This window comes from Caretta caretta, chromosome 1, assembly GCF_965140235.1.
Source record: "Caretta caretta isolate rCarCar2 chromosome 1, rCarCar1.hap1, whole genome shotgun sequence".
Taxonomy (NCBI): Eukaryota; Metazoa; Chordata; order Testudines; family Cheloniidae; genus Caretta; species Caretta caretta.
Window position 1 is genome coordinate 334767374 of NC_134206.1, and position 12269 is coordinate 334779642.

Genomic DNA, 12269 nt, shown 5'->3' on the forward strand with positions numbered 1-12269 from the left:
AATTCATGGAATAGCACTGCATTTTCCTAAGAGAAGAATCATCCACCTACACAACCATCTCATTCTCTCTAGCCAACAGATACATGCCAGGAGAGGTGTGAAAAGAAAAGTCCCTACCAAAAAAAGACACTATGTTACACACAGTTCTCCCCTGGCGGAGACGACGAAAGAACAAACAACATGTGACAGATGTTAGTCACATCTCTTAATATACTTCTCTTTGATGTATTACTGGAAGGCACTCAGATACCAAGGTGATGAGTGCTGTATTAACATAGAGCAAGGTGAATAACTGATTTTTTGGTTGGGTGACGTGGTCTTTCTGAAAAATTAAAAACAAAATGCAGTTTGGATCAAACAGAATCTGATTTTTTTTGGAATTTTTGTTGAATCAAGAAAGTCCAGTGCCTGAACCACTGGGCTAAAGGTTGTAAATGGGAAGGATACCAGCATCAACACCATTTCTTCCTCCAACCATTCTGAAACTATTTGTCAAATTTGCTGAAAGTTCGAATAAAACTGCATTTTTCCTTGAATAAACTATTCATTCTGAACATTTTGCCCAGAACCTCCATGGAAGAGAACAGAATACGATTGTAGTGACAGTAGAAGCAAAGGTTAAAAAAATTTAAAATTCTTTTTTGTCACATTTTAAATTCTTTGATCTTAGCTCAGTGAGCAGGTGTCAGTATTTCAGCCACTCTTAGCACAGGCCCTAGCTGGCATCCTGAACGGCAAACTTTTGACTGTTACTTTGCCAATTAGGGCCTGTGGTAAGAGTGGCTGAGATACAGACAACTTTCTACTAGGCTCTGGCTGAGAACATCAGCTCATTTAAGGTCACCAAATAAATTTTTGATGTTCAGTCCCTGCTAACTAGACCTGTGACATGTTCACAGCAGACCCTGAAACCAAACCATTTTAAACTTGAAAATCAGCCTGGATTATTTGGAAAGTTTGCTAAGATTTACAAACCTCTTTAGTGAACCTGGGAGGTTTAGGGGCTGCATTGCAGTCATACCATTTTCATTTTGCATACCTTCACTGTGAAAACAGGCAGGGATTTGGCTGAATTTCACTTTGAACTTTTGGATTATTTTGAAATGCTATGTATGCAAACCCCCAAGGTGTGACACCAAAATACAAGTTTACACAAACCCTGGAAGCCATAACTGAGCTGGATTTCAGCCCATGACCTTAGCAGTAAAAGACTCCATAGCCCATTATTAAGGCTACGATTTGGTCATGAGTATTTTTAGTAAAAGTCATAGACAGGTCACAAAAATTCATGGCCGTGATCTGTCCATGACTTATACTAAAAATATCTGTGACTAAAACTTGGGTGGGGGAGTGTGGGGAGGGATATTTTGTGGGGGACGCTGCTGGGGTGGTCATTGCTGGGGGCAGAGGTGGCTCCTGAGGCTGGAGGCACCCGGGGCCAGCGGCACCTGCTGCCAGGGGCCGTGGACTGGGGCTGCTCCTGCCAGCTGCCTGGGGACCACTGTCTGGGGCCAGAGACCACAGCTGCTCTGGCCGGCCACCCAGGGAATGCTGCCTGGGCCACAGACTGCGGCTGCTCCGGCCGCCCTGGGACAGCTGCCGAGGGCCACCTGAGCAGTGGCTGGTGTGGCTGTCCCCAGGGCTTGGCTGTCCCTGGGGCCACCTGAGCAGCTGGCCCGGGAGCCAGCTGTTTGGGCGGCCCTGAGGTCATCCACACTGACTGCTGCAGAAGTCATGGACACTGTGGAAAGTCACGGAATCTGTGACTTCCGTGACCTCCATGACTGACATGCAGCCCTACCCATTATCAATCCTGTGAACCACATTAGTCCCCTCTCCAGCCTTCTTAGTGTTGCTTCATGCAAAAACGAATTCACTAATCCACACTGTCATCACTGAAAGAGAAGAATAAATAATCAAGTTTGAAATTGGGAGGCTAATTTTAAGGGCTGTGTGTCAGGATGAAGGATCAGATCAAGGCAGCTGAAAAAATCTGGACATTCTGCAGTAGCAAGCTTGGCATGCTGAAGTCATTTATAAAGTACTGAGAGATTGGATGGCTGTGAAAAATCAAATCTGAAAGTGTCAAGAACTTAAATGCTAAGAAATACAGGAACATTCAGGAAATGCAACTGGATCCAGGTGCTGGAAACAAATAATCTGTCTAGGTCCATTACTCCATAATTTTTGGATTTAAACCAGGAGGGAGACCCTCGTTTTGTCAGAATTTTTTAAAAAGGACAAAACTTCTCTTTCTCACACTCAGAGCACTGCCATGCTAAAGGCTACCACAGCTGATTTCGGAACTCAAGATTAGATTTAGAAAACTAACAATAGTAAGCAGGAGAAAGCTTTTGAGAACATGAGGGACTCCCCTCCTCAACTGTGACTGAAGCTGGTCTACTCTTGGAAAATAAAAACCCTAAAATGTTCCTCTCAGGGGACTAAGCCCATCCTTAAGCCCCTCACTATTATGTGTGAAAACAGCAACATTCCATATGTATTTTATTTAAATATAGAAAACATCAGAACCCCTAATATAAGTGAATCTGGATGACTGTAAGGAGCAAGACTTCTTGTTTCTCCGTCTTAGACATGCCCTATGTCTTGACTCACTCTCTCTAGTTAATTCAGCATCACATTCAGAGTTGCCATGCCTGCAGCTGTGGCATTGCCGAAAGTGTGGGATCCTGGAGGCAGCCTCACAGACCTGGAAAACACTCAAAGCCTGAGTCTCTAGTTACAATCCTGAGACTCAGCAGGTGCATCTTAGACATGCTAGATGCCAGGAAGGAAGATCTCTGATGGTCATCAGCTAACTAGGCTGTCTCAAAAGAAGATGGTGACATCACCAGACCAAATGCAAACTAATGCCAAAGCCTTTAAGGCCTCACTGAACACTGACAAATGCATAACGGTAAACCAGTCAGTATTACCTCTGGAGTATTATTAAGATAGGTACTGAATTTATATCTATATGTCTAGTGTTTAGACTTTATGAAATGCCTGTAAATTGCTGCATGCATAATCTCACTTAAAACCATGCTATAAGGTAATACTGAAGTGTTTGTTCTATAACTGTAAAATGTTTGCTTTGAAACTATGTAGCTCACCAAACAATAAAGAAGACTTCACCTAATGCAAAATGCTGGATTCCTACAGATTCCTGCCCATGAGGAAAGACTATTGAATCCAAATGGGCCATCGTGGAACAAAGACTTTGTTGATTTTGTCTCCCACAGCCCTGAAGAGATTACGTGCCCAACCCCTCATTTTATCACTGGGATGCTGGGGGAAGGGAATAAAAATGCCTGTTAAGGAGAATTTATTATTCTTTTGCTGCTTGAACTCTGAGGGTGAGGCTTTCTAAGCATGTTTTGCCTGGGTTAGCCCTAAAGGATACATAGAGTCTGCTTACTACAGAAGTTTCTATTACTTTTTGAAAGCTGACTGTAACTCATGTGTGTGTGTGTGTGTGTTTACCTGCTTTACTCTTGTAAAGAACTCTTATTTCTTTTTCCTAGTTACTAAACCTGTGGCTGGTTTGTTACAGGATTAGCTACAAGTACTGTCTTTGGTTTCAGATCTGAGTACAACTGGCCTGAAGTAAGTGACTGGTCCTTCAGGACTGGGACTAACCTGAATATTGTTGTGATTTTTGGTGTAAAGCAACCATCTGTTATAATGTCCATCTTGCCCGGGTGGCAGTGGGACTCTCTGTGACTCCATGGTAAGACTGGTATAGTGCTTTAGGAGATCACACTTGTTACTAGGTTGGTGAAATCTCATTATAGAACATACAACCAGGTTGGAGTTTTTCCCCTGCTTCTTGACAGTCTGCCCCAAGGTTGGCCCTCAGGGTCGTGAGCCACTCCAGACAGTGAGACAAAGACAACACTTGGCATAGGCGCTAACTCTGTGGATGCTCCAGAGCTAGAGCAACCACGGGGAAAATTGGTGGGTGCTCTGCACCCACCAGCAGCCAAGCTCCGCTCCCCTCCCTGCTCTGCCCCCCCCGCCCCACCACACCTCCGACTCCTGAGCGCGCCATTTCCCGCTTCTCCTCCCAGCACTTGCCGCCACAATACAGCTGTTTCATGGCGTAACAAGCTCTGGGAGGGATGGGGAGGAGTGGGACTGTGGCGTGCTCAGGGGAGGAGGTGGGGAAGAGGCAGGGCCGGGGCCAGGATTTGGGGAAGGGATTGGAATAGGGGCAGGGAGGGGGCAGAGTTGGGGCAGGGACTTTGGGGAAGGGGTTGGAATGGGGGCAGGGCAGGGGCAGAAAGGGGTCAGGATGGGGTAAAGTCAGGGAGGGGCCGGGGCAGAGGGGGATCGAGCACCGACCAGTGCCAGCAGAAGTTGACGCCTATGCCACTTGGTGAACAAATCTATGTTAAATGTGCTTGAACTTACTTATCCCTGGAAAATACACTAAGTATATTGATAGTCCAGCATAGTAATGTTGACCTGGTGTGACTTTAAATGATGTGTATGTGCGTATAGAACTAATAGAGGGATCAAGGGTATTTGCCTCCAAACGCTTTTTTAAATAACTGATAGTAGGTGCAATACGGTGAATTCCAAAGTAAAAAAACCAAAACTATTGGGAAGTATTTTTACGAGTTGAAGGGGCAACTAAATCTCTGGCAGAGATGCTCAAACTGTATCTGTAGAGAGAGTGAACTCTATCAGAGGCAAGGAAATCATTCAAGCTTCCCTTCAATTTGATAGCAGGATTTCTCAGGGGGATGAACTCCCTCCAATATCACCCCTGATTCCACAATGACAGTCACTGGCCATACAAATAACAGAACAGAAAATCACAGTGGATAGTGCTAATAGTCATGTACCTGCTCCATGGAGATACTTTTATAAATGACCGTCTGATTCCACTCGGGATTCAAGCTTTTCTGCACGTATTTAGTCCTCCGCTTGTACTCAGCACTGAATTTGAACAAAGGAAGGGAACATTACATTAGTCCTCTTTTGTTTCCTTCTGTTCTTGTACAGAATATATTTTATGGAAATAGAAAAAAACCTGCAACAACTCAGGGCTATAAGAATACAATGAGCGCCTACCTTCTTTATCTGCATTGCCCAAGCTGCTGTACCATGGTTTCATGATGCTATCTTTAAAAAGCTGACGTTATGAGCCTTCTGAAAGCTCAGCCTGCCTACAAGAAAACTGTTCAACCTCCAGCATCAGGAAACACAAGCCTTTTTTTTTTTTTTTTTTTTACTGTAGTTATACATACCTCCTGCCTCTTTAGAGCAGGGCTTTAATTACAACTGTAAATGATAATGTGTTTCTTTCCCAAAGAACATCTTTCTGTTATCACATTTAGGTAGGCTTAATCCATTTTATTTTTATTTTGTATTCTTTAATCACAGGAGTCTCATCTTATAGGAACATTAAATGAAAGCAATGGTACACTGATATACTGTTAATGAAAGAAACAGTAATTTCATACTGATCCTGTTCTCTGGCTTCGCCTCTGACTGTAGTGAGACCAAGCATAAAAGTGCATCAAGCTCGTTTTTATCAATAGGCAAGTATAAGAAGTTTGGCTGAATTAGCTGCATTAAAAAGGAGCTGAAATATACTCAATTATACTCTGCATTTCCTGGGTGAAGAGCAAGTAATGCACTCACCTTTCATACATTATGGATTCCTTGGGCACTATAAGCCCTGATGCTAGATCCACTTGTATACCAATTTTAATTTAATATAAAATGTTAATGGAAAAGATGTCATAGGGTTACCTAAGAAAATACCAAGAACTTCTAGGATTCTGAGCACCCAAATAGATTTAAAGTGCAGAACCATTTTGATAAATGAAAGTTAACTGCTCTTTTATTTACATTTAAACATGGCCCTAATGTAAAGGAACAATCAAAGACTTGAAGATTGGTTTATTTTATTTTTGATTATTCTTCCTTGTTTTAAGACCACTCTGAAAGCGTATAAGTAATATTTCCCAGCTTGATTTGTCCCTGTTCTTTTGGCAAATATGATTTCCTCCCTCTGCTATGGTTCTAATGGAGTAAACACCAGTACGGATTGCCTCATTTTGAGTACTTGCATAATTACAGCTTTGGACACAGTGGTCGTAGTCGATACTCTTACTCATGTCAAACAGTACATTATACTATACAAGTGGCTCCACTGAAATAAATTGTGCAAACAGTTGTGAAAAGTTCTTTCCAATTTTTTTCCACAGAAAATACTTACCATTTTCTGACAGGCTCTACTCTATTGTCTCATATCTGTTTTTCTATCTATATACATATTTTTCAGAAAGGCCCAAAGGCCCACATTCTCCTCTCTCTCACACTATATTACATCACAGGCCCTGAGGAACATACAGCACATCTGAGGTCTGCTCCGTAATAACGAGACATTTGTGAGCACAGTGACATGAAATCCCTCTCCTGCCTCTTTTCCTCAGACATTCAGTTCTGAGTGACACTCTGTAAAGACAAAAAGAAAAGGAGGACTTGTGGCACCTTAGAGACGAACAAATTTATTTGAGCATAAGCTTTCGTGAGCTACAGCTCAAATAAATGTGTTAGTCTCTAAGGTGCCACAAGTACTCCTTTTCTTTTTGCAAATACAGACTAACACGGCTGCTACTCTGAAATCTGTAAAGACAGTGACTTGCAGCTCTTCTGCATCCCACACCTAGCCCATTTCACACAGCCCCATTCATTTTCTTTCAAAACATGATGTACTACTGTCCTCCAATTTACTAAAAAATGTGTAGGGCACTGTGGTTTGTAAAGCAGAGTATCTTCCCACGTCCACTTAAGAGAGGAAAGCAGAACATGTCCATAATGCAATTGGGTCTGACAACCTCAGAGTGTAATGATATCTGTTAAAAAAGGAGCTCTTTTTCTTTTTCTTTTTTATCATGCATCAGTAAGAAAGATGGATGGGATTTCAGGGGGAATGAATGCATGTTAAAAAGAAATTCACCCTATAATCTTATTACTCTGCATTCTTTGCAAAGAAGGCAAAAACAACCACCCCACTACCACCAACACCACCAAACCGTAAACCTCTCTGGGAAGCAGAAAGACTATGATGACTAATCCTATTTCATGGTCCACTTAAATATTTATGCCTATTAAGAAAACCAGACAAACTCAGTGGCATGTTCCCCCCATTCTCCTGCTCCCAAGCCCCTCCTTAGGCCTTTCTGAAGCTGTCTCTGCACATCTGGAGATGGGGTAAGCTGAGAAGGGCAGGACTGGGGTGAGCATCTCTGTCCTCACACTACTTTTCTGATCAGCTAATGCCGACTTGTAAAGATTAACTCACCCAGACTCCCCTTGCACAAGTTGGAATCCATTTCCCTCCTACCCAGGGGCAGGAGAAAGGGGGCAGGGACAGTGGGGAACATAGGAGCTTGAAGACAGTTCAGAGGCACTGGAACTTGGTCTGGATGATTCTGGTACTCAAGGGATATACTGGTTTCAGGGGAGGAGATCTTGGGTTGTGAAAGTGGGTAGGGGATTGGACCCCCCTGCTGGTCTCCTTGATACCACTGTAAATCTTGAGTAATTCCCATGAACTCCGGGCAGTTACTCCTGGGTTAGCCTTAGGGGTGGGCAACATGGGTGACTGTCCAAGGTGCCATGGTCGGGGTCGTGGGGGGGCACCACCTGAGTGTTGCAAGCTGGTGGGCCTGGGCTGCCAGAGAGGGGGGGGTTGTGTGGGCAAGTCTGGGGCTGGAGCCACTGGCAAGCCAGGCAGGGGGGAAGGTGATGGCACCTGGAGCTGCCAGCTGGCGGGGAGACACAGGCAACAGGCTCGCCCCTGCAGAGCCAGTGGGCCAACCCCTGGTATCCCCTTCCTGCGGGCGCAGTGGTCAGGAGGTATACGGCTGGGGAAGGCCCTGGGCTCAGAAACTCCCTGTCTGTGTAGCCCGGCCTGGACGGCCAGTCACTCATGGCAGTGGCTCTGCCTTCAGAGCTGGGCACCTGGCCATCCACTGCTGCTCTCCCGCCATCCAGACCAGGCTGCACAGAGAGGGAATTTCTGAGCCACCCAACCAGTGCTTAATTTGTGCCAAGGGTTACTGGGCCTGAGCCCTGGCAGGTCTCGCATTATAAATTAAGCACTGTGGGGAGGAAGTGGGGCTTGGGCGCAATGAGGGTGGGGAGCCTGGAGAGCCTGCGGGGGTCAGGGGCAATAGTGGGGAGACTGTGGGGGCCAGGGGTCATGGGCGGGTGCCTCTGCCAGGGGTGCCAAAATATAAGTTCATCCAGGGCATCCTTTTCCCTAAGGCTGACCCTGAGTTACTCCAGTTTTATATCTGTGAGAGCAGAATTTGGCCTGAAGTGCTATTGCAAAAGGGACTGAGTCTGTTGCACAGCAAGAAATTAAAAAACAACAACACTGACTAAATCTAGAAAAGCCCACACAAAGCAGAATGCCACTTGAAGGACTGTGCAATTTTAAGAAGAAAGACCTGGCAAATACATTGGATCTGTCCCACTAGATTACCACTTTTCCCTTTGCCTGTGATTAACAGATGGTGATGCTTTGATACAACACCTTCATTAAAACTAGTCAACTCCCAATGGAGTTCATACTTGAAACTAATAAGACATGCCATATGTGGAAAGAACACAAACAGAGGCTCTTCCTTTTCTTTATCATTTCTCTGGGTTTCCCTTTTTATACCCTGTTGCTATATGCAGTAACACAATACATTACTTATAGAATAAAGAAAGTATTAGACTACTCTTACATGGAAAAATTAACGTTTGAATACATGAATTATATAATTATATTAATTATGAAATAACCGTGATTTGAGGCAGAGCAGAATTTGTTTATTAAAAAAGCCACCTATTAGCCTGCTTAAATTTTCCTTTTTAAATAAATGTGAGATTAGAGCGCTGAATTGTATCTGGTATTACTCTGGGTTGGAGCTGGTCAGAAATTTTTAGTCAAAACAAGTTTTTTTTGACAAATAGGCCATTTTCCTCTGAATTGACAGGTTTTGCAAAATGTGTCAATTTCAATAAAATTTTCTTTAGGACCCTCTTCCACCCTTCTCACCCTCGCGCCCCCCACTCCTTACCCCTCCCATCCAAATCTCAGACAAAGTGCTTTGACATTTTTTGAAGGGAACATTCCAATTTTTCATTTACAAATGACTTTTCAGAACAAAATTAATTGTTTTTCCACAAAAACATAGTGGAAAATGTTTTTAACGTCAAAATTGCAATGAAATGTTTATATTTTATCCAAATGAAATATTTTGATTGACCTGAAATGAATTTTGTTTTGGTATTTGGTTTCATAGGAAAATTTCATTTTTGTTTAGTTTTGTTTTCATTCTGTTTTGGAATAGAAAAAAATTCAAAATCATGGAATTTCCAACAAAACAGAAAATCTGGTTCTGTACCCACTCTGCTGTGGGTTGACACTGGTGTATTTAAGAGCAGAATTTTGTCATTTAATCTGTTTTATACCTGTACTCCAAAACCCAGCACAGGTAAATCTAACTAATATTTCAGTTCTGCTTACTTCAGACTGCCATTTATATGTGGACTTTTGCTAGAAAGCTATAAATCCATCTAGTACAATAATCTATAATATAATTCTAGGCAAAGGTTTTGTATAAGGTGTACAATAGTTCTCTAAAGAAAGGTAGAATTGGGTCACTTCCAAATAATGTCAGCATCTCTGATTGTCTCTCAGCAGTAACCTCTGCTGAAAATTATGTGACAAGTTCACAGTTAATCACAAGCATCAAAGAGTAAGGACCAATTTACGCAGTATTTGATTGAACAAAATTCCCATTCACTTCAGTGTAAGTTTTAAATAATTAAGAACTACAGAGTTTGATCCTAAAACGTTACTGCATCAGGAACCACAACAATTCCCCCCCTCCTCCACCAATTTCTTTCCCTTCTGGAAATCAGATTCATTAGACAGTGAACAGCAAAGCCAGTCTTGGTTCCTGGATTTATAGGTCACCAGAACTCAATGAAAATCTACAGGTACATGCATAAGGTAATCACAGCTTGATGCATGCATGCTTCAAAGAATAAAATTGAAAGATAAGTCACTCTACCTTGCATTCTGGACAACCATGACTTGTCTGCATGGACCCAGTGAGGAGACAGTGTAATAAATGGAGATAGGAAAGTGGAGGAAGCAGCATGAGAGAAAATGGGAATAGACAGAAACGAAAGAGAGAACATGTGAATAATAAATGAGCAGTTTCTAGTTTCAGAATCACAGGAAACAGACATTAACAAGAATACATATTTTGATGTGGATTGAACTACATCAAAAAGAAAGATATGTATTAGCAATCAGTGAATGCATTTGTATTCAGATAAAAGTAATGAAATTACTGAGCATCTCTCCACTTTAATTGTCAGTGGTATGTACAAAGAATCCCCAAAGCAATATGTCCCATTGTGAATGATAACATTAATCATAGTTTGAACTAGAAATGGGCCCAAACCACAATGGAAATTTAAATGCCCCAGAACTTTGTCCCCGTTTGGAGCTGGATTTGAATTCAGGTCAGAACTTTGTAGCTTGGACCTATCTCTAAGTTAAAGTCTTATTTCTACAAAATCAGGGCAATAACTCCCCTCCCACTCCCTCCAACTTCTCATATGACAATCGGCACAAGTAATTAAAACTCAGTTTTTACATAAAATGGAACTGTAGATGTCACAATACGTAAGGATTTACTATGTATCCATCATAAATGGTCTTTTTTAGCCATTTTGGACCTACTGATTTCAATGGGAATTTCATAACCAATTTCTCTAGGAGCAAGACTGAGCCCTTTATAGCCTGAATCAACCATGTTTTCAATGGGACAATTCATGTGCTTTTAGCTATATGTGTGGTTAAGTACCTTGCTGAATTGGAACCATAGTTCAGAAATTCATCCTAAGCTGAACATTTGGGTAATAAGTGTCAAATTTTCAAGAGAGCCTCATTAGCTACACTTACCAAAATTGCAGGCAAATCCATTTGCAGGTGTAAAACAAATAGTTGTGTGTGCAATTCAGCATATCTGCACATATTTACACAGTTTGCTTATATGATGCAACTATGGAGTTTAGTATATTATATATATATATATATATATATATATATATATATATATATATATATATATATATATAAATTATAGGAGGCCAAAACCAAAAGGAAACTACTAATTTCAGAAGCATCATGCTACTATGGCATAGCTCAAAAATAGGTTCACTTTTAAAGTGCAGGCCAATATTCCATTATATGGACTAATGATGATGGGTATTGTGCAAAGAAAAAATATATTTTTAAATATATATAAATAAATTTAATGGTTATGTGAGTTACTTGTTCATCTGTATAAACGTTTGCAAGATTGAGTAATTGAAATGAATGGGACTGCTTATGGGAATAACTTACATGTGTGAAGCTGAATCTGTCCATATGTTCTTGCAGAGTTGGAGCCTATTAAAGTCCATATGCATTATTTTAACATAGGTAAGTAAGAGTTTGCAGAATTGGGCCACCAATCCATACCTACGGATTGCTTGAGACAGCAGATTGATAGCCTGAATGACTGTCACAGATCCTCTGGAGCGATTGCCATCAATTATGTCCAAGAGAATTTAAGTTCTTGAAGTAATGTATTATGTGGTGGCCAAATATGTGCAGTAAGTCATATTCTAAGACTCTTAAGGAACTACTGTTTTAAAATACTAGTGTACACACTCAAGAGCTGACTGTTGTGCTGCATTGTTGGAAAAAGTCATTTATATAAAATAGTTAATTTTAAAATTTAATTTACAAGCAGCTGAAAGGCATGAACCCACTTGATGGGACAATAGCTGATAAAGGTTTGATTCAAAAAATAAATCTAGCTATACTAGAGGGGCATAATGCCTCTGAAACAAATATTCTCCAACAGCTTTCACCTCTCCTAAGTACAAAGGTCAGACATACATTTTTAACTAATGTGGTCGAGGCCTAAGACTCTGTTAGGGCTAATGGGATTATTCACATGCATGAACATTTACAGGATTGTATGAAGGATTACAGGCCTCAAACCCGGGCCTGTGGGTTGCGAGACATTGGCAGCTCACCTGAACCAGTTGAGAAAGGGGTTAGTAAAGATATAGTTCACCTAGGACCCCGTCCACAAAATTCCTGTTTGGGGGAAATGTCCAGCCTTACTGATTGGCTGGGATGCACTATACAAACCAGAAAGAGGCAGAGGAAGGTGTCTGAGCAGCTA

The 12269-nt window shown here is 41.8% G+C and overlaps 1 protein-coding gene across 4 annotated transcripts in view; it reads right to left on the minus strand.

The window, feature by feature from the left end:
• PCLO (piccolo presynaptic cytomatrix protein) overlaps positions 1-12269 on the minus strand; it is a 537772-nt gene that overhangs the window by 87554 nt on the left and 437949 nt on the right. For all 4 annotated transcript variants that reach the window (XM_048836504.2, XM_048836503.2, XM_048836502.2 and 1 more), the window contains exons 16-17: positions 10092-10118; positions 4851-4944 (exon numbers count right to left, since the gene is read on the minus strand). In XM_048836504.2, the coding sequence (XP_048692461.2) occupies positions 4851-4944; positions 10092-10118 (121 nt within the window). The remainder of the gene's footprint in view (positions 1-4850; positions 4945-10091; positions 10119-12269) is intronic.